The sequence below is a fragment of the Desmodus rotundus genome, chromosome 9 (assembly GCF_022682495.2).
Source record: "Desmodus rotundus isolate HL8 chromosome 9, HLdesRot8A.1, whole genome shotgun sequence".
NCBI classification, from domain to species: Eukaryota; Metazoa; Chordata; class Mammalia; order Chiroptera; family Phyllostomidae; genus Desmodus; species Desmodus rotundus.
The window spans coordinates 74,034,894-74,060,654 of record NC_071395.1 but is presented as its reverse complement, the minus strand read 5'-3'; the positions used below and the strand labels follow the sequence as shown (position 1 = coordinate 74,060,654).

At 47.5% G+C, this 25,761-nt stretch overlaps 2 protein-coding genes across 3 annotated transcripts; one reads left to right on the top strand and one right to left on the bottom strand.

The window, feature by feature from the left end:
* Nucleotides 1-3,508: 3,508 nt before the first annotated feature.
* C9H17orf100 (chromosome 9 C17orf100 homolog) lies at nucleotides 3,509-18,832 on the bottom strand. 2 transcript variants are annotated; one of them, XM_045198809.2, is made up of 4 exons: nucleotides 17,851-18,832; nucleotides 13,840-13,944; nucleotides 9,524-9,757; nucleotides 3,509-4,410 (listed from the first exon to the last, which is right to left on the bottom strand). In XM_045198809.2, the coding sequence occupies exon 1, from the start codon at nucleotides 18,547-18,549 to the stop codon at nucleotides 18,175-18,177; it is 375 nt and encodes a 124-aa protein (XP_045054744.1). In that variant the 5' UTR covers nucleotides 18,550-18,832; the 3' UTR covers nucleotides 3,509-4,410; nucleotides 9,524-9,757; nucleotides 13,840-13,944; nucleotides 17,851-18,174. The 2 variants fall into 2 exon arrangements, with proteins under 2 accessions (XP_045054744.1, XP_024420363.1); XM_024564595.3 differs by lacking the exon at nucleotides 9,524-9,757.
* A 93-nt stretch (nucleotides 18,833-18,925) lies between these two features.
* MED31 (mediator complex subunit 31) lies at nucleotides 18,926-24,927 on the top strand. The gene is made up of 4 exons (XM_024565106.3): nucleotides 18,926-19,044; nucleotides 19,892-19,969; nucleotides 20,255-20,351; nucleotides 24,558-24,927. The coding sequence occupies exons 1-4, from the start codon at nucleotides 19,017-19,019 to the stop codon at nucleotides 24,748-24,750; spliced, it is 396 nt and encodes a 131-aa protein (XP_024420874.1). The 5' UTR covers nucleotides 18,926-19,016; the 3' UTR covers nucleotides 24,751-24,927.
* The last annotated feature ends 834 nt before the right edge of the window (nucleotides 24,928-25,761 follow it).

The window sequence follows — 25,761 nt, the reverse complement described above, 5'->3', positions numbered from 1 at the left end:
AGCTGGCAGATACGGAGGGCCCTGTACCCTTGCCCCAGATGGCCTCCGTGAGGAGCAAGGGCCTCGCTAGAGAGCAGGGGCTCCTTCAGGCCCCAGGGGTCTCTGGGACAAGGGAGCGGATGGAGTTGGTGAGGGTGAGCCGTGAGACTAGAGAAGGGGCTTACAGACCAGGAGCTTGATACCTGATAAGCCACAGGACACACGGAGGGCTGCTCTCCGCTGTGCATTCCTTACCCCGTGGGGTTTCACACGCAGTCCTGCCGCCAGAGCAGCTGGCCCTGGCCTTCCCTGCCTCATGGTGTGACTCTCAGCAGACAGCACAGCAGATGTGTCTCTGATCAGCCAGGGAGGGTCTGAGGCTGGGGGAGGTTAGGGAGGTAGGCGAGCTGTCTAAACACTGGCAGGCTTGGGGCCAGAACCAGAACCGTGAGCCGTTCTCTTCACTGTGCCAAATGGACCCCGAGGTTCAACTCACCTAGGGAGCGGGGTCCTGTTGGTTTGTCAGAGACCTGAGTGGGGAGCAGGGTCTGGCTCCTGTGCACCCAGCAGGAATCTGCCCTGCTCTGGCTCAGCTAAGGGGCGGCCCAGTCACAGACCAACTCCCTGCTCTCCCCCACTGGGGCCCAGGGGCCTGGGCTCGGCTGCTCTGTGGAAACTCTGGGGTTAGAACGGCAGGTCTGGGAGGGAGGGAGTCTGGGGCATGAGACAGGCCTCTGGGGCGTCTGGAAGCTCACACCCTGCAATCGAGGGAAACCCCAGAGAGCAAACAGGGGAGGGGATGGGGCAGGTAGGGCCATGATTACTGGGTGGGGTGTAGAGGGGACCCATGGGACAGCTGGGCCCACCTTGGGGAGGTGAGGCAAGAGGGCAGATATCTAAAAACAGAGCTGATTTTCACATAAATAGAATACCTATTGGGTGTGTTTCCTTTTTCAAGTTAGGAGTTATTTTAAGTCCCTTCCTCAGCAAAACCCTTGGCATGCCAGTCTGTGGCGGTTTCAGCCTGGTGAATCAGTCAGGGTACCCTTATTCTGGGTGTCTGAAGCAAAGAGCAACTCAGTTCTACATTTCCTCCCTACTGCTGGGTGCCTGGTCTGTGCTGGGGAATGGGGGGTCACAGGGGAGAAGCAGGTCCTGTCCCTGCCCCGGAGGGTGTGAAGGGTCCTCCCACAGATTGCATAGGAGGGGCCAGGGTCAACTCAGTCTGTGCAGATCAGGAAAGACTCCCCAGGATCTAGGCTAAGCAGAGTTTTGGAGGGTGCATGTGAGTTTTCCAGACGCTTTTTTCTTGCAACAACAGCAAGCAACAATTCTGTGCTGGGTGTCAAACGAGTAACAGAGAGACGGGACACGGGCCCTGCCCTGAGAAGTCTAGGAGGAGCCCGTGTGAGTAGTGACAGCAAGGCCTTGAACATTGGAAGTGTGCGTGAGATGCGTCAGAGGCCAGAGGCGGGGACCATCCACTCTCCGTGGGGACGTAAGAGCCAGGGCCTGCACAGGGCGCTGGCTGGTTTGTCCCGGGACTCGGCTGAGGCAGGGGGACCATGTGCAGCCCTCGAGAGTTGTGCTAAGAATAAGTACTGGGATTGGGCTTTCTTAGGCCCAAGCATGTTGCCCAGGGCCATGGAACCACCAAGCAGCAGCCGGGAGCAGAACTGGTGGTTTTGGGCCAGTTATCTGTGTGCTTTGGGGACTTTGGACAAGGGGGCTGCAGCTCCACTCCACGTACGAGCCAGGTGGCCTGGAGCCCCACACTTTGACTCTCAGAGCGCCATTCGCTCGTGCCTGAAGTGGGGGTCATGGAAACAGCAGTCACACCTACTTGGCAGCAGTGATGGGAGGAAAGGAGATGGTGCACACACAAGGTCTGCCGCAGCTGATTGCTCAACAGGAGCTGCTCTGTCTTCTCCACAGGCTACCGGGAGGCAGGACTGGCGGTGGGAAGGCCACATGCAGGAAGGGGCAGGGGTGTTCCAGTGAGCAGGGACCCAACCCCACTCTTGCTCTGTCAGGGCTGTCTTCATGGGGCCGAGAGGGGGTGTTCTCTGGTGGGGCCCAAGACAGGGAGAGGTGCAGCTCCCTGGGAGGGGCACCTGCAGTGGCCCAGGCCTGCATGCTCCTTTGCCTTGTTCTCTTTTTCTTGAACTAGGCCCCTCGGGGCAGTGCCAGCTCATCTGTGAACACTGTGCCCAACAGCCAGGTCTTGGCTCATCAGACCCCTGGACCCCAGCTGGCGGGGGAGAGCAGCATTCATGCGTCTTCTAGAGGGCAGAGGCTCTGAGATCGGCTGAGGGAGGCTGACCCGCTCTGAAGACGCTGCTTCTCTCAGCTCTCCAGACCCCCAGCTCAGGAGGGCGAAGCTGCAGCATCCCAGTTGCTTACAAGCCTCAGTGGTCTTCTCAAAGCCCAGAGCCGACTTGCCTGGCCTTTATGCAGGCTGCCCCAGGAGGGCCCAACAAGACGGGCCTTGTGAAAGGCCCGTTACCTGCCAGCACTCGGCATCCAAAATAGAATCTGGAATAGCAAGCCTTTAATTCCATGTGTCCCAACAGCAGGTCGGTGTGGGGATAACTATGATCTGACTGGTCTTGAGCTATAATTATGGAGTCAGAATAAAAAATTACAGGCATTGTGTGGGCTTGTTTTAAATATAACGTAATCCATACCGTTCTCTCTCTTATTTGCTAGACTTGAGGTGGAGTCCTTGGCGGTTGGCACAGGTTTTGCCTGACGTGTAGCAGATAAAAATGGCCCTTGCCAAGTGACACAGCAGGAGGCCTCCCTAGCCCCATGTTCCTGGCTGACCGTGGCCCATAGCCCACATGCATCCAGGCAGCCTCCGTGTTGTTCACATTATCTGCAGGTCGCCTCTCCCGAATGGGCCTCCCTGTCTCCAGCCTACCCATGCCAGTCTGCCAGAAACATCTCTGTGAAACAGTGCTGATGCTTAAGAACCCACTAATGGTGCCCCTCTGTTTACAGGGTAAATCCGGACTCCAAGTTCCTTCATTTCTTGGCCCCAAACCGCCTTTCGGCATCTGTCTGGAAATGGTGGCAAAGGAACAGCGGTGCAAGGGCTCTGGGGTCCGACTGCGCGCAGTCACCCCAGGCTCCCCGTCTCAGCGGCCGAGTGGGAGATGGGGCAGGTTCCCCCTCCGGGTGTGTCGGCCCCTCCCCCACGACGGTGGGCTGTCGTGAGGGTGGCATGAGGGGACACTCCTAGTGTGCCCTAGCTATGTCCCTTTTCCTCACCACGTGTCAGTTCACCTATTAAAAAGGATCAAGAGTCTCACTGTCTCTCAAGTCAGGAAATGTTTTTAAAGTGGCATTTCTTGGTGTAGCTGTGTGTGGTAAGGGGGGCATGCGTCAGTGCGCCCTTCTGGAAAGCAAAGTCTTAAATACATATGCAAAGTCTTAAAACATGTTTACACCCTAGGAGTAGGGATCTAAACTAAGGGGAAAATCAAACCGTAGACAAAGATCTATATTTAAAAGTTGTTTACTTCAATGTGTTTTTATGCTCCTGAAAAACTTAAAAATAAAATGCCCAACATTTAGGTAACAGTAAATGTTTACGGTGCGTCCACTCAGACACTCCTGTGCAGCCACTGGAAGTGTGTATGAAGAACTTTTTATGATGTTGACAGTGCATGTAATTTAATTGTAAGTGAATGGAGCAGATATGAATTATATACACTATATGATCTCAATGATTATATTTTCTTGTTCTCTGTATTTTCCCAATACTTTAGAATAGCCATGCACTACTTTTTAATAATTTTTAAAAGAGCTGAGTGTTAAAATGGTATAAATAAAACATGAGGATAGAACTCGATGTCTGAGTTTCTCTCTGGCTTTTAACGACTGGGGGGCCCGACAGGGCACAGCAGAGACTCCTGCCTCAGTGAGGAGCCGCATCAGGTGCAGCACCTGGAGGCAGCGACTGCCAGCCACAGGGCGCCCCCACTGTCTGCAAAGACTTCCCATGAGGCGAGCTCCCTTTCAGAAGCCTTTCTGACACCTTCCCAAATGCCAAGGAACCTTCTGTGCCATTGGAAGTGGGGCAGAGTGCCAGCCCCGAGCTGTCCCTGCCCCACCACAGTGCTGGTGGCTGCCCGTCCGCCTGGGTCGGCTGGGTTTGCTGCCTGAGAGGTGAGCTCTTCCTGCCACCTCAGGCAAGGGGCAGGAAGAGAGCCCGAGCTGCTGTCATCACTGTGGGCCCCTCTGCTGTCCATGTGTCTGGACTTTGGGGACCTCTGCATCCCCAGCTGCCAGGACATGCAGGTCCATCTGTCAGGTCCACTTGTTCTGAGGGTGGAGAGCCTGAACGCTTCACTGGAGAGGTCACTGAGGGAGGACAGCCTGGTCACTCCCAGCCTTTTCTCAGGAGATCAGCCCAGATGAGGCCACCTGGAGAAATAAAAAGAAGTTCTTGAAGGTACTCTGGTGGAAGGAAGGGCCCACACGAGTTCAGTGCGGGAGAGAGGCCTTAGAGGCCCATGGCCAGGGTGTCTGGGTCTAGCCAGCCCGTGCCAGGGCCTATCCAGGACCCCCATGAACCAGCCACGTGCCTGCTCAGTGAGAAGCCAGAGGAAGTCAGGAATCGGAAGCAGAAAGACCACAGCAGACGACACACAGCACAAGGCAGGGAGGTGGAGAGACAGGCAGACAGAGACCCAGGGCTGCCCAGCAGGGAGGCCATTGCCAAAGGTGCACTCCTAGGAGGAGATCAGCACCGAGGACACGCTCCTCCTGGCTGTCATCAGGGAAACGCACACTAGAGGAGCCAGAGGTGCCCGTGCACCTGCTGAATTAGCACACATTAACAATGTGGTGACACCTCCCACTGCTGAGGTTGTGGGGGCACCAGCTTAAACGCACTGCCCGGGCCCTGTGAATTAGCACAGCCTTTCAGGGAGAATTTGGGCAACACAGCTCCAGTGCTACTAAAACATCCATCTCTTTTTACGCGGTGATTCCCTTCCTGGGAACGTGCTGCAAGGAAGAACGGCAGGTCCGTGGGTAAAACATGATGTGGGCGTGCGCAGTGCTGGCTGGCCCCTATGCCCAGTGCTCCGGTGTGGCGCCACGAATATGTTAAAGTAGGAAATGTGAACACTAAACAGTAACACTTATGGATCCTTACCATACATGCAAATAAGCAGAAAATAAAACTATCTGTATGAAAATTAATAACTACACACATCAGCCACTGGGAGGCCGGGCAGCCCCACCCTTGCGGGTCCTTGGTTCCCAGCTGGCCACACAGACACTGCTGTCCTCCCCAGGGACCTGCCCTGCCGCTGCGTCTGAAGCTCTCTGACCAAGAAGCCTAATCCACAGACCTCAGACTGGTGGGGAGACAGCCTCGGCAAGCCTGCCCTCCTCGGTAGCTCACGCTGATGGCCTGGGGAATCCGGGCGATGCCTGCTGGGTCACTTCAATGTCACATCTCAAGGAGCCACACCAGAACAGATATGGGGGTGGAGGGAGTTAGGTCCTCACTTAAGAAAAGGGATGAAGTGATTTTATAGGCTTTGAAATATCTTGCTAGTTGCAAGCAAAGAAATCTGTTTAAGCCAGCTGAAGTCTGGACTCCCAGCTGGAGCATCATGGGAGGAAAGTAATTTAGAACAGACTGGAGGCAAAGGAAGGCAGAACTGCAGGGTCACCCCTCCTGGCCTGCCCCAACAAGGAGGCGCAGAGCTGGTCCTGAACTCGAATCATCCAGCTCTAAGCCTTCCCCTCGCTCCTGGTGGCCATCACAGAGGCCGGCAGTGAGTGAGAACTCAGTAAATTGTGAGTGAGAGAGAAGAAAAGGAAAAGGCCATGCAGTCCGTGAGTGAGCACGTGTCACCAAACAATCTGCCTTTATTCAAAGCCTGTCTGGTTTTCCGAATGTGCCCTCAATATGCTCCAGAGACACTGCGTCCCCCGTGCCTGCCCTGCTTACTGCCAGGGGATGCCCTGCCTTACAGGGGCCGAGAACGTTCAGTGACCATGCCCGTGTCCAGACAGACCTGCCCTTGTTCGTTCGGCCCTGCATCATTACTGAACACAAAGGGGCTTTATCGTAGCCCCTGCGCTGATGTGTCTTCAGTGTTGTGGGAGAGACAGGAGTAAACAAGGAGGAATAATTCAAGGAGCAGTCACACGGGTGCTGTGAAGACAGGTTGCAGCAGTGGGGAGTGAGAACACCCAGGAAGTGGGCTCAAGATTGGGTGCAGGACCCGGCAAGGCTCCTTGGGGAGGTAGAAATGGAGCAGGGCCTTGAAGACAGGGAGGGTTTTATCTGGCAGAAGAACACTGGACGGCGGGGCACGTACACGAGTCTGCCTCAGCCTCCCCCAGCTCTTCTGTTTGAGGAACAGAACCGTGGTAGCATTTTGGAGATGGGTTGGAAGACAGGAAAGGAGACCAGGCAGAGAGACAGTACGACTCTGAACTAAGGCAATGCCTATGGGCTGGTTTCAAGAGACAAAGCAGATAGACCTACTGGACTGATGTGTGGAGGGGTGGGGTGGCAACTGTGAGAAAGAAGTCTCAGCTAATGGTGGTTTCTACCAGGCAACTGGGCAGGTGGCATGACTCACTGAGGAAAAGCAGCAGAGGTGTGTAGGAACATGGCCAAGGTCACGGTGGGGAGCAGGGGACAGGAGGCAGATGGGTCGGTTTTGGACACTTTGAATGGAAAGTGAATCTAGGCCATTGAGGAACGTCAGCATTCGGGCAGCAGCTGGCACTGTGAGTGCTGGGGCAGGTGTGCAAAGCGAAGAGAAGGCTGGAAAGAATTCTGGGAGGCCCTGACACTGGGGAGCCTGGGGTGGGGGAAGGACATGGGGAAAGGAGACTGGGCACAGAGTGCAGGCTCATGGAAACCAGAGAGGAGAAAATTTCGAGGAGGGGATGGTTCCCGGTTTCAAATGCTGCAGAAAGGCCAGGGAGGATGGGGACTGTGAAGAGGCCACTGGATTTAACACCGGGACTAGCAGGAAGAGACCCCAGGAAGGACGGATTTGGTGCAGCTAGGCTGCAGGGATAGGAAAAGACTATCAGGAAGGGGGAGTTTAAGCAGTGAGTGCAGACAGCTTTGAGGAAGTCTGGGAGAGAATAAAATAAGATGAACCATGGCTCAGGGCTGGGGTGGGGTGGGATGGGGAATAAGGGAGATGTGACATCTTTGTTGACTTGGGCAAAGGAGCAGGAGAGGGAGAGGTGCCCCACGGACTTCCCACTTCTTTCTCTCCCACCCCCACCCCAAACCTCAGGCTTCCTGGGACCCCTGGTGCCCTCCTGCCCGGCAGGCATCACTTCTTAAGTGGCTGTCTGGCCTCCCTCTGTCTTTGCTCAGGGGCACAGAGCTCACTGCTGTGTGGCAGGCAGGCAGGCAGCCCCATCCACCAGGGGACCGGCTCAGCTGCTAGAAAAGCTTTTCTTGGAGATCTGACACAGATGTGGCATCGTGTTGGGACTTCAATGGAGCCGAGCTTTCTATGTTTGTCTATAGATCTTATAATAAATGTTTAAAATGCTTCCTTCTGTTGAGTCTAAATGCATCTCCTTGTAGCTTTTTACCCTTTGATTCCTGTTTTGTTCTCGAGGCCTCTGACAAAGACAGCCCTTCAGGCAGCAGAAGAAGTGGTGCCCACCTCGTCTTCCCATCCTGGGCCTGAACATCCGGCTCTTCCGACGGCCTCCAGGAGTTCTCCGGAACACATGCAGCCGCACTACCCTTTGAAACAGATACATCACTAGAGGAACAGCTATCTGTTCCACTCCCGCCAGCAGAAGCTAGTGGTTAAGAGCCAGCCTGGGTTTGAATCCTGGCTCTGGTTCTTCCTAGCTGGTAAGTCGTCGCTTCCTGGGTAAGTCACTGAGCTTCTCTCTGCCCCAAGGTCCTGCCCTCCCTCAGCAAGCTGTGAGGCACATGTGAGTCAGCACAGAGCGCTTCGAACAGTGTCAAGGGGAAAGCCGGTGCTCAATGTGTGGTTACTGCTCTCAGATATCAAAGCTCCTTTTGGGAGGGAATACAAAACACAAGAATCCTCCCTGAGTCAATGTGGGCATGATTTCCCGAGATGAACCTGGCTCGGGCCCAATGCTGAATCACAGGACCTTGGTCTGAGGAAAACAAGACCCCTGAAGCCTCCCCAGGGGGTACTGACAGTCCAGAGACCAGAATCCAGTCTGGGGACAAAGCATGGAAAGTGGCTGCAGCAAAGCCATCCAGAGAGTGCCTCTCAGGACCTGGCACCCCTGCAGGCAAATGGGCTGGTTCTGTTAACAACTGTCACCTCAGGCCTCTGTCCTGCTTGGCGCCAGGCCAAGGTTTCTGCTCCTCCAAGCCTCGGCCTCTGCTGCTGTGCAAGGACTGCCTGACCTCTGCTGTCCACTGCCGGTCATGGCACCAACTCAGAGACGGCCACCGACTGGGGGCACTAGAGAGGGGGGAGACCTCAGAGGTGCACGTTTGTCCAACTTTTTAAAACATTAAACCCCAACATGAATGTATTTTACATGCGACTGTACACAAAGGCTTCACACGGCAATTCTTCCCGTTAATGTGTTCGAGCACTCTGATGTGTCCTGTGCTTCTCTATCTCATTTCATGAATAAGAAATGTACTAACTGCAGTCCCCTGAATGGATGCCACAGCCCCAGGTTTTCTCCTGGAGTCCACAGACACCAGTTCACTTCACCAAACTAGTGCTCCGGTCTCCCCAGCTCCAGTCAGTGTGCACCACATCACTGCCGAACCTTTGGCCACTTTATAAAGGCTCATTGTGTATACTTTTTTCCCCCTTTAAATCAACCCACTTAAACATTTTTAAATACTCATCATAGCTTAAGTAAAACATCGGTGAAATTACAAGCTGAAGGGCTAGCTGCATTGTCTTCCCGACACACACTGAACAAATACTGAACTATCAAGATAAAATATGTTTCCATACCCCCTAAGACCACCTGGCACACCAGCAGTGTCTGCATTCCTAATTGTGGGAGTCGCAGGTCTGGAGATCAGTTCACACACCTCATGTTATAGCGGGGGGAGTGAGGCCCAGAGAGTTGAATTCACTTATCGGAGGTCTAATCGGTCAGTCAATGGGAAGAAATATGTTATGTGGTCACAGGAGAGAAAAAAGGAAGTTGATCTCTAGGCCGTCCCTGGCCAAATGCTGCGCTGGGCCTCCAGTCTGCCAGTCCTACCACTTTTGGAGGGAAGCCCCACCCCAACTTGCTCCAGAGCCAGGCTGCCAGTGTGCAGCGAGCCTGGCAGAGCCCCCGCAAGATCTTCGTAGGTTTGAAACCCTCTCATTTTTTGAGGCGCTGATCCATGTCATATCATAAACATGACAATTTGTCCACACTGGCACTTACTAATTTCAATTTGTTTTTTTTAAAAAAATATTTGTGCTTTGAAGCAGATGAATTTTCTAGGCTTCAACCACTTTTGTAGGCCCTTACAGAGTTCGCAGGCCCTTGGGTTACAGCCTGCAGTGCCCGATCGACGAATGACGCGCACCTGGTAGAGGAACCTGATCTGCGAAGATGAGCTGAAGGGCGGTTCCACACGCACACCTCCCCCGGTCTCTGGTGCGGAGTGTGCTCGGGCCCCGGACAACCAGAGGCATGACAGATGCAGGACGTTCCAGTGTGAAATGCTGGCTGCTCGGCAGACTGCTGGGGGCAGGGCCATGTCAGGCTGGCTGTAGGCTGCGTGGTTGACAAGGGCACTCTCACTCGGGGCCTCCGTTTTCTCATTAAGTAAAACAAAGGTATATATTAGAACAGATTGATGATTTTCAAAGATTTTATTTTAGCATCAGGGTCCTTTTGCAAATGAAATCTCATTATCAGGCCCAAAGCAGACCTGCTCTGCAATGGACAAAGCTCTGACCAGCCCCGAGAACCTAACTGATGTGCAGGTATGGATGTGAAGACATCCAGGAGCAGTCCCCTAGGCATCTGCCATGGTGAGAGGTCTCCTGCCGAGGAGGGCGAGTCCTGACGCCCCCGATATTCTCCAGACTGTGGCCAGACCTGAGCTCTAAGGAACAGGGCAGTAATTTTCAAACCTCTGTGGCAGCTGCACACAGTCAAAAACAAAGTTAATGTCAAGACAGAGTACACAGGTACTGAAACCTAAGTGTTCACGGACCACACCTTTGTACTGTAAAAGAAAATACTGTCTGATACTTGGGCTGGGTCAGGGATGCTTTGGGAATGTAATCCACCAGCCTCTTCTTGGGAATCAAATATATTTCTGACAAAATGCTTCAGCTCTGAGGAACCACTTACCTATGCATTCAGCTAATGTCAACTTCGGGAGAGACCCAATGGCCTTTAGCTGTCTTTTAATAAATCTAGGAATTCTGAGCAGAACTCTTTTCTTGTATCTAGTCTGACAATGGTTATCTGACCACTCTCTTTTCCCACACAATGACCTTACCAGTAGACACTTGTTGAACAGTCCCGGAGAAGCGCTCCCCTTGCTGTGAGACTGTAAGGAAAACTGACGGAGTTTGTAAATTGCCTGAAGCTTTTCCCTCCCTCCTTCCATTCACTGCCTTAATGGTGTGACGAACCCTGACATTTTCTGTTCTATTTTGTTTTTAAAAATGCTAATCGTGACCCACAAAATTAATTTCACCAGTCTTTCATGGTTTGACTGGAAGCTTAAAAGCCACTGGGTGGGACAGCAGCCTGCTAAGACAGAAGGACATTGCTGCCCATTCTGAAATGAAACCAGAGGAGGAAACCGGGTAAGACGAAGGCCATGGAGTGCTTACTTTTCCCGAGTACCCGGCACATGCCAGGAGTTCAGTAACTGTCTTCTGAAACTTAAAAAAATAATCAATATTTTAAAAAGGAAGCAAGCCACAAACTAAGAATATGTTCGCAATGCAAGTGAGAACTTGTGTTCAAAACATTTAAAGGACTCAGATATCAAGAAGAAAAAGACAAGAAAGAAGAAAAAAGTGCAAATGGTATGAACCGGCAATTTCAGAAAAGCATATAGAAAGAGGCTCTGCCTCACTGGTGGACCCGAAAAGGAGGAGAATGGAATTACTAACAGTGAGAAACGAGAGGAGGAACCCCCTTGGAGATGGAACGCAGACCTCTGAGAAGGGTGCCAGCCAGCTGGTCCTGGTGTTCGGAAGTGGGGCGCAGCGAACCTGGTTCTTCCAGGAATGCACACACCCCTTACAAATTAAAACTCCTCTCAGAATAGGGAGCATCTGAACACTAAGGAAGTAATAGTCTTCCTATTTAAAGACCAGACCAGACAGGAGATTCTGGACTTAGGACATGTTGGACTTTTCAACCCAATTTCCTTTTATTAGTCTAGAAAAACCATAGGCAAGGGTGAGGTGTTGCTGGTGGGATGCTCACATAAACCATGAGGCAGGAAGCCCACAGAGAGCAGACAGGAAGGAGTCCCTTCCCCTCCTCCAGCCGGGAAGGCTCCCTCCTGGGTCCCTTCCTGGCAGAGTGCCACAGGGGTCCCGGTGGCAACGAGGACATGTGGTTTGTGGAGCCACAGCCTCTGCCACAAAGTGGAGTGTACAAGAAGGATTTGGATTCAAGGGACAAAAGCATAACTGCCACAGCCTGTCACATCGGCTAATTAAATTCCATAGCACAAGAAGAACAAAGTTGTTTCCAGTCAATGCAACTATTCCACACAGAGAGATGCTATTACTTTCTCGTCAAGAAAGGGGCACAACGTCCCAATACTCATTGTGTGCCTCTCTGAGAGAGAGTCACACTACCCACCTCTGAGCTGTGACATAATCCATATTCTGTTATCTAAAGACTAATTGTAAAGTTAATGTCCAATGAAACATTAATTAAAGAGGCAGCTTCCTGTCACGGTAGAGTAACAGGGATAGAATTTACCCTCCTGGCTGAGCTAACTAAAGTAACAAAGGTGAGCCCTACAATTGCCCCAGTTTACTGCCTGGAGGGAGCTGTGAGGCTACAGTGTAGGAAGGGGGAACTCCGGCAGAGCCCAGAGTCTCCCTGAGTTCAGAAGACAGTGCTAGGAGCCCGGCGAGTACCAGGCAGCTGGAACTGGCAGGGCAGCGTGTGACACTGAGAAGGCTGCGCAGAGAGAACTGCAGATGAGCAGAGGTTGCCCTTGAGTATTCAGCAGAGTGCTGATCGTCACCTGCATGTGAGGGCGGGAAAAGAAAAACCTGAAAGGAGGGGAACAATCTCCAAAGCTCACATAATGCTGAACGTTGGGTCTATTCCCACCAGTCAAGGTGCAAGAAACAGGATGAAAACTACACAAAGGCGCATCATAATCCACTTGTTTAAAACTAGTGATAATCAGACATATTAAAAGGAGCCATACAGAAGCCTTTGTACACAGGGACAAGATTAGGATAGAGCAAGATCTCTTGTTGGAAGTAATGCAAGTCAGAAGGCAATGAAATGAACAGTTTCAAAGTATGGGAAGAAAAACAATATAAGAATTCTTTACCCAGGAAAAAATATATATATCAGAAATAATGGCAAAATCAAGACTTTATTGAACATAAAAAAACTTGCAAGAATTCATCACCAGCAAATCTGCACTAGAAGAAATGATTAGAAAGTCTTTTAAGCCCTGGCTGGTGTGGCTCTGTGGATTGAGTGCTGACCTGAGAACCAAAGGGTGGCCGGTTCAATTCCCAGTCAGGGCACATGCCTGGGTTGTGGGGCCAGGTCCCCATCAGTGGGTGTGTGAGAGGCAACCACACATTGATGTTTCTCTCCCTCTCTCCCTCCCTTCCTAAAAATAAATAAATAAAACCTTAAGAAATAAAATAAGATAAAGTCTTTTAAGCAGAAGGAAAATGCTGCCAGATAAAAATCTGGATCTATACAAAGAGATGAAGAGCACAAAATTGCTAACTATGTGAATACGTATAAAGGGCTTTTAAAAAGTTATTTAAATTTCTTTAAAAACGAGTCAAATGTTTAGAGCAAATATCTAACAGTGTATTGAAGGGTTTATAACACATGAATAAGTATGTCGTATGATGTATGATATCACTAAGTATGTTGATACATCATACAACATGGAAGATCAATTATGTGACGACAACAGCAAACAGGCTAGGAAAAACGGAAGTGTGCCCTTGTAAGGTTTTTGTCCTCTACTTCAAGTACTATCATATCATGTGAAGGGAGAATACGGTGAGATAAAAATGTATACTATAAGCCTTAGTGAAACTGCTAAAAAACACAAAAAGAGTAAAGAAGCCAAGAAAGATGAAATAAATAATTAAAAATATTATGTTAATACAAAAGAAAAAAGGAAAAAAGGGAACAATGACTGGAGGGAATAAATAGAAAACAAACAGCTAGATGGCAGGTGTGAGCCCAACTATATCAATAATTACAGAAAATATAAATTGTCTAAACATTCCCATATTAGTAAAAACTATTAGGTTGGATTTAAAAAACACCAAGATCCAACTAAATAATGCAACACATCTATTTTACATATAAAGATACAAATAGGTTGAAAGTAAAAGGGTAGGAAAAGGTATACCATCCTAATAATAATTTTAAAAAAAGCTGAAGAAGCTATATTAATATCAAAAGAATAGATTTCAGAGCAGAGAACACTACTGGGGATAAAGAAAATCGTTTCATGATAAAGGGGCCAATTTATCAAGCGGACATGATGCTAAAGGTTTGTGCGCCTAATAGCAGAGCTTCAAACAGTAATGAGATGTTTGGAGCCTCACAGGAGTTCCACGTAAATGTTCCTTCTTCCTTTTTTTCTTTTTAGTATTATCTATTATGCTCACTGAAATTTAAACTTAAGGACACCATACCTACCTTTATGTGGTTATCGAAAGGACTCATCCCGGGAGGAAGTAAATAGTGGTGGCAAGTTACTTTGGCTCCTACGGACTTCAGTTTTTCCATCTGCGTCATGGTCAGCTGTTTTGGGGAAAAAAAACAGTTTTTAAACAGTGAATTCTTTCTCCAGCTCAATGGCATGTGGAACTCACGTAAGCATGTAGAGCCGCAGAGGCTGGGTCAAGTGTCCTGGGTTTGGGCACTTGACCCAGCCATGCCGGACAGGAGCAGCAGCAAGGATGGAGGACGGGGAATCCTGGGAGGTCTCAGTGAAAACTTGGGCCAAACACCTTGCTGGTTGGGCTCTTAATTCTTCCCCTGGCTTGTGTGATGGAGGGGAAAAGTATTCTATTAAAGACATTCTTTCAGTTTAAGTATTTTCAACAACTGATGACAAATATATGTGGATTTTGTAAGCTACCCTCAGCATACATACAAATGAATGGATTATGAGGAGAAGGGCAACAAGTGAAGGCAAGTCACAGCTATTTCCTAGCTCAACAAATCAAAGGGATTAGTACATGGAGCCATGAGAGGCCTTCCTGGCTGGCAGTGGAGGGGACAGCATCACTCTCTGCTCTTTCTTGTGTGCGAGTGCTCAGCATCACAGACCATGTCACAGGTGCGACAGCACTGTGCTCCCTGGGAGCTTCCCAGAGCAGACAACGTTGGGGGAGGGGGAGGCTGCTGACACACAGTATGGGCAGCGTGCACTTATAATACGCAGCAGGTACACTAAACATCATGACAGCTATAAGCTTCTCTACCGTGCAGGGTCATTTTAAAGGGATTTGACACGTAAAACAGTACGTATAGCAAATATCCTGCTGACATCCTTCTCTTCATGTCTCTTGTCTTTTTGACACTTTCTTGCCCTGTGTATACCCCTTTGGAGTTCAGCTTTGAAACGTGGATAAATGAATTAGGAGGAAGAAACCTCGGCAAAACCCTTCTTATGAAACAGAATTAACAAAAAGAAAGAAGGGACCACAATTCTGTATCCTCCCAAGAGAATCAGCCATCTCAAAACCAAGTGTCCGGCTTTTTCACAGTAACCTTGCAACCAGTCTTGTAGGTACCACAAAGACGGGGACCAAAGCAGTAAATATGAAAAAGTCTAGAAGGATATACTCTGAGTTGCTGACATTATTTACAGAGGATGGGAATGGAAAGGAACGATGACAAATTATTAATTTTTCTTCACACGCTTTTCAATTATTTCACTTCTTACATTAAGCACATATCCCTTTTGTAATAGACACTAATAAAGAACACTGATAAGAAAAGTAACTACCTTATTCACTTAAAAAACACTGATTAAGGGAGTGTTTGTATACAATGCACATGGTCTGTCATGCTAAAAACCATTAGTAAGCTGACCAAAGATTAAGATTCCAAAGTTAATTATCAGTTTACAGCAGAAGTTGTTATGAGGCAGAAGCATGAGGGTAACCTCTGGGGTTTCTGGCACTCCTCTGGCTCGGGCCCCTAGTCTACTGGGCAGCCCAGTGCCCTCCCCTGCAATTAAATGTTATAATGCGGGTACTGACTTAGCACAGTGTCTGGGAACAGCAAGAACTCCACTCACAAAAAGGTCCCGCAGAATCAAGGTCATCTACATTCTGTGCGATGGGACTGGCTTTCCTCCTGGGTAAATATCACCTAAATCATTGAAAGCAGAGCTGTAAGGTCCCCCTCGAAGAGCAGCATGTCCCTCAACTCTGAAAGCCCCTGCCCTGACATTTGACTCATTTGCCCCTAAACCTCTCCCACAGCATAATCCTATGATTAGTGGGGCGCTTCCTCCAATGGCTCATGCTTTAGCTTCCTAAGCTGCTAGAATTTTTAGGGTTTTTCACCCTTGGTACTGTTGGCATCTCGGGCCCAGTGATTCTTTGTTGTCAGGGGCTGGGTCGGGGATAACCTACGCATGGTAGGGTGTTTAGTGACACACACCGTACACCAAACTGCTCACGCCAAAGCTTCACCCATTAGATGCCAGCAGCAGCCCACCCCCGCAGTTGTGACAAAAACGCCAAGTGCCCCTATGGGGCAAATTCTCCCCCCAGTTCAGAACCACTGTTGTGGATCAGTTCAGCTGTTCCTCAGCCATCCCATAAGAACCTGGGGCCAGAACTACCCATTAATATCCACATACCCCACCTGCCACAAAAACCCAAAACTTGAACTTTTGAACTTTAAGACCTTCTTCCCAAGAGCCATGTAATGTTACCTGTGGAAGTCAAGTTTTCTGAAACACTGGTCTAACATTTTAATGCAAATTCTCACTTACTGGTGGCTGCCAACAGACTATAGGCAAGGAAAAACTAGGTAGGTCAAGGCGGGCCCTGCGGGGATGAGAGCGAGGGAAGGGGTGTTCAGCCAGCTGGTGCTCCCTGAAGAGCAAGGTCTCACATTCATTTTTGCAGCATAAAATGAGTGAGACAGATGGCAGGTGATACTCACTTACTCGTATGGCTTTAAATTTGACTTTAAAATTGGGAATATATTTTATACTCCCAATTCTCAGTGTCTCCATTTCGGTATTGTTCAAGAATCTCAAACTCAGCACGGCCAAAACTGAACTGATTTGTCCTCCTAAACCTCATCTTTCGCTAGTATTTCTTACAAATGGCCATACCACCATACACCAAATTGCTCAAGCCAACTCAGAAGTCATCCTTGATGGTTCTATCCCTCACCATATCCACCCGTCCCGTCAGCTCTGCCTCAAACCCGGCACTAACCCGCCTTCTTTTCTCTAGCTCCACTTCTGCCATCCTAGCACGAGCCGCTACTATTTCTTACTGGACCATGGCATTAGCTCCCTAACTAGTTCTTGTCTCCTCTCTTGTCCCCCACACCAGGTTTTCTCAATGCCACACTACTGACATTTTGGGATAGGTAATTCTTTGGTGTGTGTGGTGGGGAGGGGCTGTCTCGAGGACTGTATGGTGTCCAGCAGCATCCCTTGTCTCCAGCTACCAGATACCAGTAAGCAAAAGTAACCCTCCCCCAAATTCTGACAAACAAAAATGTCTCTAGACATTTCCAGGGGACAGAACCACCCACAGCTGAGAACCACTGTCCTACAACCTACACACAGAAGCCATATATTTTATATGTTAAAAATATAAATTGCATCATTTCACTCCCCTGCTGAAAACCCTCCAATGTGTCCCCATGGACCTTAGACTAAAACCCAAGCTCCTTGCCGTGGCTTACAAGACCTCCATGACCTGGCTCCTGCCTACTTCTCTAACATCCTCTCTTCCATACGATGGCTCTCGCTCACTAAAGCCCAGCCACACCGGTCTTCTCTCTGCTCCTTACACATTCCAAGTTTGCTCCCACCCACTCTTCGCACTTGCTGTTCCCTCTGCCTAGAACACACTCTTTCCAGATCTTTGCATGGCCCACTGTTCACCGCCCCCCCCACACCTCAGCTCAAATGATGCTTAGTCAGCAAGACCATCCCTGACCACCCCCTTACCTTCATTCTCTCTCATATTACCTTCATGGTGCTAATCACAACAGAAAACTGTCTTTCCATTGTTGTCTGCCTCTTCACCAGAGTGTAAACTCCTCAAGAGCCGGGCCCTGTCTCCCTCTTCACTGCTGTAGCCCAAGTGCTAGAATCCCATCTGGAAGAGTAGGTGCTCAAAAACTCCTGCCCTCCACCTCCTCAGATACCAACCAGGTCAGGCTTCCCGTCTAAGATTACTCTTGACTGTTGGTGTTGTTGACCTTCACTTTAAACTACAATGACCTATGTTAAACAGTGTGGCTGGGGGTACCATGTTCAGGGCTTAGTATAAAGAAAATAACTGCTTATTTTGAAACATAAACAAAGGCCAATTAATTAATTAATGAAAGTCTGTTCCTTGCCCCTCAGCTTTTTAGCAGGCATGGAATCATACCACTGGTCATCCTTTCAGTTTGCTACCTGCCCCTAAGCAGTGAAGGGATTATGAATCTCAAACTCACCTGGCTCAGAGGTTCAGACAGCCTATTTGTCCATCAACTCAATTTATACAGTATCAATGGACCTGAAAACCTTTTGTGCTTGTGCTGGCGTCAAGTTAAAATAGTTGCCTGGGTCAAAGGCAGGATGATCCAGGGTGCAGCATGGTCAATAAATGTTGGCTGAGTCCCCAGACCATAGCTTGGCTGTTTCTTACATTGATTTATGGCTGTTTCCATGAAATCAAAGACGATTGGTCCACCTGGCAGCTGGGTGGCTGCAAACTGGAGGCAATGTCGTCCTGGCTGAGGGCCATGGCCCTTTTGTGGCCTTTGGGAAGCATTTCATCAGGCCATTTTTACATTCTGGCTGGCTGCCGGCTTGTCCCTTCGGGGAGGGCTCTCTACGCGGTGCAGAGACGTCTCCACCCGCAGGGTCGAGGCCTTCACGTGGCGGGAGGACGTTTCTGTGCGCTGTGAGGAGGTTTCCACGTGCTGGGAGGACACCTCGAGGACGCGAGGGAGCCGCTTCCCAGAGGGGGATTGGGAGAGCCCCTCACTACGGCGCTGGGAGGTCTCCACCTGCCGGGAAGTCGTGCGCACCAGCCGGGAGGAGGTCTCCACTCGGTGAGACGAAGTCTCCACGTGAACTGTCGACGTCTCTTTGTAGCGAACGGTCTCCACTCGGGGCGAACTGGGCTTCCCTCGAAGGGGTGAAGCCATTCTACGGGTGTAACGAGGCCAAAGAAGCCTCGGGAGGCCCCACAGCCCAGCACTCCCCGATAGTCTAGCCTCCGGTTTACATCACAGGGGAAGGAATGATGTCACAATGACGCGTTACGTCACCGCAGGCACAAGGGTGGACAAGCGTGCCCCGACACGACGACGTGCAGGCACCGAGGTCCCGTGGGGACTTTTCTCTCCCTTGCAAATACGCGGCCCTGTCACCCAGCTCCGTGGGCTCTGCACCCCGCCCTCGCTTTTTGGGAGCCAGGGAGGGCGAAGAAGGGGCTGAGCCCACGCTGGCCAGGGATGGGCGGAGCCTCCCGCCCCAATGCCAGGCTGTGCCCGCCCCCGCATCCCACACTGCCTCGCGACAGGAAGGCGGAGCGCCGGCTTCCGGAACTTTGTCCGCCCCTCCCGGCAGTTAGTGAGTAGGGGCTGGTGGCGACTTGGCATCTTCGCTGGTGATGGCCGCGGCTGTCGCTATGGAGACAGGTCAGTAGCGCGCGGAGCCGCGAGTCTGGGCAGACGGACTGGTTCACGGGCCCAGACACCTCCTCCCGCTCTACCGCAGAACTCACAGCAGACCTAACTCCCTGCGGTTAGAGTTTGCACCGCGAGGCGCGAGGGCTCTTCTAGCGGCTGGGAAGGCGGAGGTAGTTTGGCCTTTTCAGAGTCTGATCTGCCCCAGATCTTTTTTCCTCACTTGCTAGCCAGACACTGACCCGTGGGTTTCCTGGCTTGGGCGAAATTAACTGAGAGGAGTTCGACTTGTTTTTTGCGTCTCAAATGAACTTGAGTAAGTTTGAAATACCGTCGACACACTTGTGTATTTTCCTGCCGCTGACACTTCTCACAGGCACATTCTCCCAGATCTTGCACACATTCCGTCTCTTTTCCAGCTTGAATTCGAATCTTTGTTCTCATTGACTTAGCATTCGCTAAGCTTTTGCTTAATCACGTTAACATTTCAACGCATTATTAAATGAGGGGGAGGCACAGTTATTGCCACTTACCCCAGTCATCACTGTTAAAATTTCTACATGGTGTTTCTCAAGCGATAAATATCCTGCGCCCTGTGTGTCCCATCTTTTACTTTGATGACTTCTCATTAATTTGAGAGAAAATTTTAACGTAGTCGTTTTAATCAGGGCTTTGCTTTTCTTACCCTTGTAAGGAAGGTGTATCTCCTCTCACACCTAGTTTAGAAAAACCATCACCTGCCGTTTATGTAGAAACGTATCCCAGCATTAGTCAGGTTTCTTTACTTCTGTTTTCTTTCTACAAATCAGTAATATATGTGACTTTTATTTTGGATGGTGTTTGCTATCTTCTTTCCTAGATGATGCTGGAAATCGACTTCGGTTTCAGTTGGAGTTGGAATTTGTGCAGTGTTTAGCTAACCCAAATTACCTTAATTGTAAGTTGTTGAGCACCTTATTGAATTAATGATTTCTGATAGACGAGTTGCAGTTCATAGTAGTGTCTGCTTTTATACTTTCTCAATTGAACAGAAATACTGCTACACTTACACTGGTGTGTATACACACACACACATATATTTGAGCAAACTGGGACTTGTTTTTTGAAGATGTGTGTTGGTGGTGGGGATGTTATGTAAGTATATTCTTTATGTTAGGAGTCACGAATCAGTAAAGGATTGGTTTGCTCTACAGATGGTTTTTTTTTTTTTTATGCCTTTCAGTTCTTGCCCAAAGAGGTTACTTCAAAGACAAAGCTTTTGTTAATTATCTTAAGTACTTGCTTTACTGGAAAGAACCAGAATATGCCAAGTATCTAAAGTAAGTTTAATTTTTATAGTCCTAAATATGTATATATTTTATTATACTTCAAAAGACTGATATTTAACAGACTTCTTAGTTTCACATTGAAAAAAGTATACTTTGAATCTCTGCACTTCTTGCTGCCACCACCTTACAAGACACACTCACCTCTAATTTGGATTTTTGCAGTAATCTCCTCACTGGTTCCCTCTGCTTCCAGTTTTACCAACCCCCGCCCCCCCCAAACAAAGCAAAACAATTGTTTACACAGAAGGGAAACTGATCTCTTAAAAATGTAAATCACATCTGGATGTGTCACTTTATTGCTTAGAACCTTTCAATGGCTTCCCATTGCATGAAAAGTAAAATTCAGTCTCCTTTCTTGAGCAAAATTTCAATATGATCTGGCTCTACCTTATCTTTATCTGTACCACTCACCCCATTTCACTGCTTTTCTGACTCCAAGGAACCCACAACCTATAAATGCAGGGCCATAGCCATAGGCTAAAAATTTAACAGAGAAAGGGATATTTTAAGGAAGGTTTTCTGGAGGAGGTAACCGTTCCTGAGTCTTAATAGCTACTGTCTGTTTTAGGCCCTCCTATGTGTCAAGTACTGTACTAACTAAAAAACGTATCTAGATCTATAGATATAGATGTAAAATTTAAGTTGTGCAAAAGATGCTGTCATTTTAAGGGTTACTAAATTGCAAGAAGCATATTATAATCACAAACCTTTTTACTTTTTAATTGTAAAAAAATAAACTTTGAATTCACACCTCTGCTTTCTCTTAACTAGGTTGTCCAAAAGCAATAACGAAACTTTTCGTATTTTTTTTTTTCTTCTTAACAAACACAAGTTTGAGAGGAAAATGTTTCAAACTTGTCCTTTATCCAGGTCACTTTTCTGGTCTGTGTCTAACAGCTGATTCACAGAGCTGACTGCACGATCTTTTGTACCCTTACTGGCTTTTTATAAACGACCACTTACTCATTTAATAGTCCAGAGAAAATATTTTTTATTAGATTGAAACATGTTAAGTACATAGACTTAGAGGCTCAATAATGGACACTTAGTCTTAGACACCATGCAGTTCAGTTTGTTTCACCCACAACATTGCTGAGATGGTCATCTACAGTACTGCTAGGGGTTTCCATTGAGCAAATATTGCTCCATTCAAGGACAGCCAGTTCCAACAACTAGATGCTACAAAGTTCTTTGTATTGTGATATTATATACCTCCATGTAACTTCAGTCCATGTTTCCAGTTGTGTCCCTGAATTAATCTAGAACCAGTCTATACCCTATTGAGGCAAGGGTCCTTCAGATACTTAAATTCAAGAGAGGTTGCAAATGAACCCATGTGAGCTTATCTTCTGCACAAGGTTTTTGTTATTTTAATAGTTGCCAACATTTAAAGATGGTAAAGTTTCATGTAATCAAGAGTTCTAGCTACTCTTTGAAATCTGGGAGAGCTGGTAACTCCAGGCCTTCATTCTCCCAAATCAACAACTGGGTAGAGCTGAGGAGCTGTTGCCTCTTCTAGACACTTTCTCCCTTTGACCTGCAACTATGTTTATTTTACATTCATTTTTCTAAGCTACCTTCAGCCATTTCTCGTGTGTCCTCCTTTGGATATTTTGCAATTGTGCCTTATCTTACTCAGCCAAGAACTAAACACAGGCCTTCAGATGTGAGGATACAGAGGACCAAATAACACTTTTTTTTCTTCATATGGACATTATACTTTTACTAGTTCAACTTAAGTTTACACTACCTTGGGAGGATTGGGGTGGGGGGAGATTCACATTGTTGACTTCCTGGGAGCTTTATGTCAACTAAAATCCTTTAGTTCTTACTTTCATTAATGCTGTTGAGTTCTTCACTTCTGTCTTGTTTACTTTTTAAAAATATAAATGCGTAACTTTTCTTTTGTACCTCTTCTATTTCATCTTGTTGATGAATGCTATAATTTTTTCTTGTCATTTAATGTATTCTGAGCATTGTCATCTCCAAGTTGGATAAATGATCACTCTGTGTCTAAATTCCAGTTATTTACTTGTAAATGCTACTTGAAACCATTCTCTTGGTTGTCGTATTATTTTACAGATGAAGAAACTCAAACCTTAGAGAGGTTAAGAACCTTATTTAAGGCCACCCAGCTGGTGAATTGCAGAGCTTGTATATGGACCTAGGTCTACCACCGCCCAGGTGATAAAAGAAATAGTTAAGAGTAGGTGTGAGTAGGGCATTCTAGGCTCAGCTATCAGCAATCACAAGCAACTGTGTGTCTCTGGAGTGTAGAGAGCAAACCTGTATTACCTCAGAAGGACACATGGTATTGGGCCCTGCTCCTCCTCAGCGTGGTGCTTGGACCTGCAGTGTTCCTATCACTTGGGACTTGTTAGAAGTGCAGAGCTTTGGCCCCACCCCAGACCTACTAAATCAGAGTCTGCATTTCAGGAAGTGATTCATGTGCATATTAAAACTTGAGAAGCCCTGCTGTACTGTCTTCCAAACTTCAGTCATTCGTACCACTTGTACAGTTTTGGCTCTGTGTACTCCCTATATGACTTAATGTTTTTTTAATTTACTCATTTAAATGTGTGTCTCTCTGAAATAATTTCACTTACAAAACAGCTTGGGAAAGCAGTAAAGAAAATACCTACATATTCTTCACCCGTATGTTCTAAATTCTAAATGTTAACATCTTACATGAAACTACAGTGCAGTGGTCAAAATCAGAACATTAACATTAACACACTGTCCAGCCTGCTGCCCTGGAGTTTGTAGGCTGTCTTACTAACATCCTGTGTCTGGTGGAATACCCGGGCTAGGCTCATTCACTGCATTTCGTCATCGTGTGTTCTTAGTCTTTATCTCCCCCGTGACTGTGACACAGAAGTGACGTTTTGTCCTTCTGGGTGTATCAGGAGTCATAGGAATTGATTTACCCACCATTGGTGCTGTTAATTTTGATTACTCTTTTGAGGTGGTGGCTGCGAGTTTTCTCCATATCGTTACTATTTTTTCTTTCATATTTACTATCTTGTGAGGAGCTACTTCGAAACTATGTAAATAATCTTGTTTCATACCATACTTTTACCCACTAATTTTAGTATCTATTTAAGATACTTGCATTAAATAATTTTTACTGTGGTGATTTTCTAATTCCAAAATTCTTTCCACATTAGTTGTTATTCAGTTCTAAGGAATATTCCTTTTTTCCCCTTATTTATTCATTTAAAAAAGTTACATCAGTATAAAGTCTTGGAACCCCATTTTTATTTTGTGGGTTATAATTACGAATTTTCTTGCTCTGGTGATTCCACATACGGCCTTTAGGAGCCCCTTCACATTTTCTCCTGAGCACTTTCGACATATCCCCATACTTTCTTGAGCACTTTTCTTTGGCACTACATAATATTCCAGGCCCATCTCGTATTTTCCCCTGCCTGAGCCACTTCTCCAAGGAGCCCTGGAAAATGTTACTTAAAACCCATGAATTGGACACCAAGTGTGCCTGCGATACCAGTTACTGCTCCTAGGCCCTCCCAGCACACACACCAAGAACATATATCTATGTCTGTTTTTATATGTCTCTAGAAAAAGGAGTTCATACTGATGTTTTCAATTCTAGCTCAATAATGATTTATTTTAGTCTCTCCCCTTTTTCCATCTATCTCTTTTATGATAGCCGGAAAGTTGGCTCTTTGTCCACAGTATATTTACTTAAGCCGTTGCTCAGTCTTAGTCGTAATTTCAGAACTGCGCATCCCCGTGGAATACTAGAGTGTATTTGTGCACAGTGCTTTTTGAAATTGACTCACCTTTAAAATAAAAGTTGTCTTTTTATCATTATTGATAGAAAACCAAGTTATTAATTAAATACCTAATTACTAAGTGTTCCTGTTCCTCACCTTCAAAACCACCAGAATAGAACAGCGTGATTTGACCCCAAACATTGACTCCGCTTACCAGGTGTTGTGTAGTCTTGGGCAAGTAATCTTTCTGGACTTAAGTTTTCTCACTTTTGAAAATTTTGCTTACTGCCGACTTTGGATTGTAGCTTCTTTGCCTAAGCAGGAAAAAACTACTACCAAAGTATACTAAGTTAATATTATAGAAATTGTAGGCTACAAGATCACTTTTGAGTAACTGAATTAGAGCTTAGCGTTATTGACTTAAATTATGCCGATCACTAATTTATAAACTTAAACCCAGGTACCCTCAGTGTTTACACATGTTAGAACTACTCCAGTATGAACACTTCCGCAAGGAGCTGGTGAATGCTCAGTGTGCGAAATTTATTGATGAGCAGCAGATTCTGCACTGGCAGCACTATTCCCGGAAGCGGATGCGCCTTCAGCAAGCTCTGGCAGAGCAGCAACAGCAAAATAACACATCAGGAAAATGAAAAGCTGGATCCAGACCGGACTCCTAAGACTGTATATATTGCTTTTGTACAGTGAAGACAAAGACTCATCCTGCCTACCTTTACTGTGTTAGCACCTAGTACCTTTAGTGTGCTATTTAACCCGTCTGACTTTTTATTGTTAATATATTATTTCTGTTAAACCAAACTGTTCTTTGATTTCCCTCTGGATTTGTAAGTTTTTATTAGTATTTTAACACAATCAGCTGACTAAGAACAGAAACATTAGGTGCTGTAGACCAATTTAAGGAGGCGGTAGGGAGAGAGCAAGGGGAGAGCCATCAAACAGCCCGAACCCAGCCCAGCTCTGATCCTGATGCACAGTGCTGCCTGGGGCAAGTCCATCTCCTGGAACCGTACTGTCTGTCAGAGCAGACACCCTACCCTTCCTGTCTACAGAATGAGGAGTGGAGTCAATCACCTCTTTAAATCACAGGGCAAGAATGGCAGAGTTTTTATTAAATTCTTGGGACAGGAGGACATACCTGTATCAGTACTTGCTTTACAAGAGACCGTTTATGGAAGAATCATCAGTATGTCACTGACCTAGAGATGGCAGGGAGACTGGCAGTTAACTAACTGGACTCTTGACCTTAGACTAGAACAAAGATGAACCTCAAATGCTTGTGCTCATTTGGTAATACTAACATTTATCTGGCAGATACCACAATCTAGGCACTGTGTTAAGTGCTTAGTTGCATTTTCATTTTATTCTCAGAACAATCTTTGTTCAAAAGGAGACTGAGGTTTAGATGGGTTAAGTAACTTGCTTACGGTTACACAGCTAGTAAGTGGCAATCAGTGTGACTGACTCACAGTTTGGAGTCCTTCCTACTACTAGGTTATATAGGCTCCAGCCTCTGCCACCTGCCTCATCCCGAGGAGTGAAGCCCATTCAGACAGCCGTGAAACTGCCTGCGTGAAGTGGGGGCTGGACTGTGTGTGCTGTGTTTTCCTTCAGTGGTTAAGTCTAAATTCTAAAGCCAAAGAAGA

What these genes read in the sequence shown, in the direction of transcription:
- C9H17orf100 (XM_045198809.2), bottom strand. Translation starts at nt 18,549, where the DNA reads ATGGCTTCACCCCTTCGAGGGAAGCCCAGTTCGCCCCGAGTGGAGACC.
- MED31 (XM_024565106.3), top strand. Translation starts at nt 19,017, where the DNA reads ATGGCCGCGGCTGTCGCTATGGAGACAG. An exon ending in GGCTGTCGCTATGGAGACAG is followed by an intron (nt 19,045 to 19,891) that starts GTCAGTAGCGCG and finishes CTTCTTTCCTAG; the next exon opens with ATGATGCTGGAAATCGACTT. An exon ending in TAACCCAAATTACCTTAATT is followed by an intron (nt 19,970 to 20,254) that starts GTAAGTTGTTGA and finishes TATGCCTTTCAG; the next exon opens with TTCTTGCCCAAAGAGGTTAC.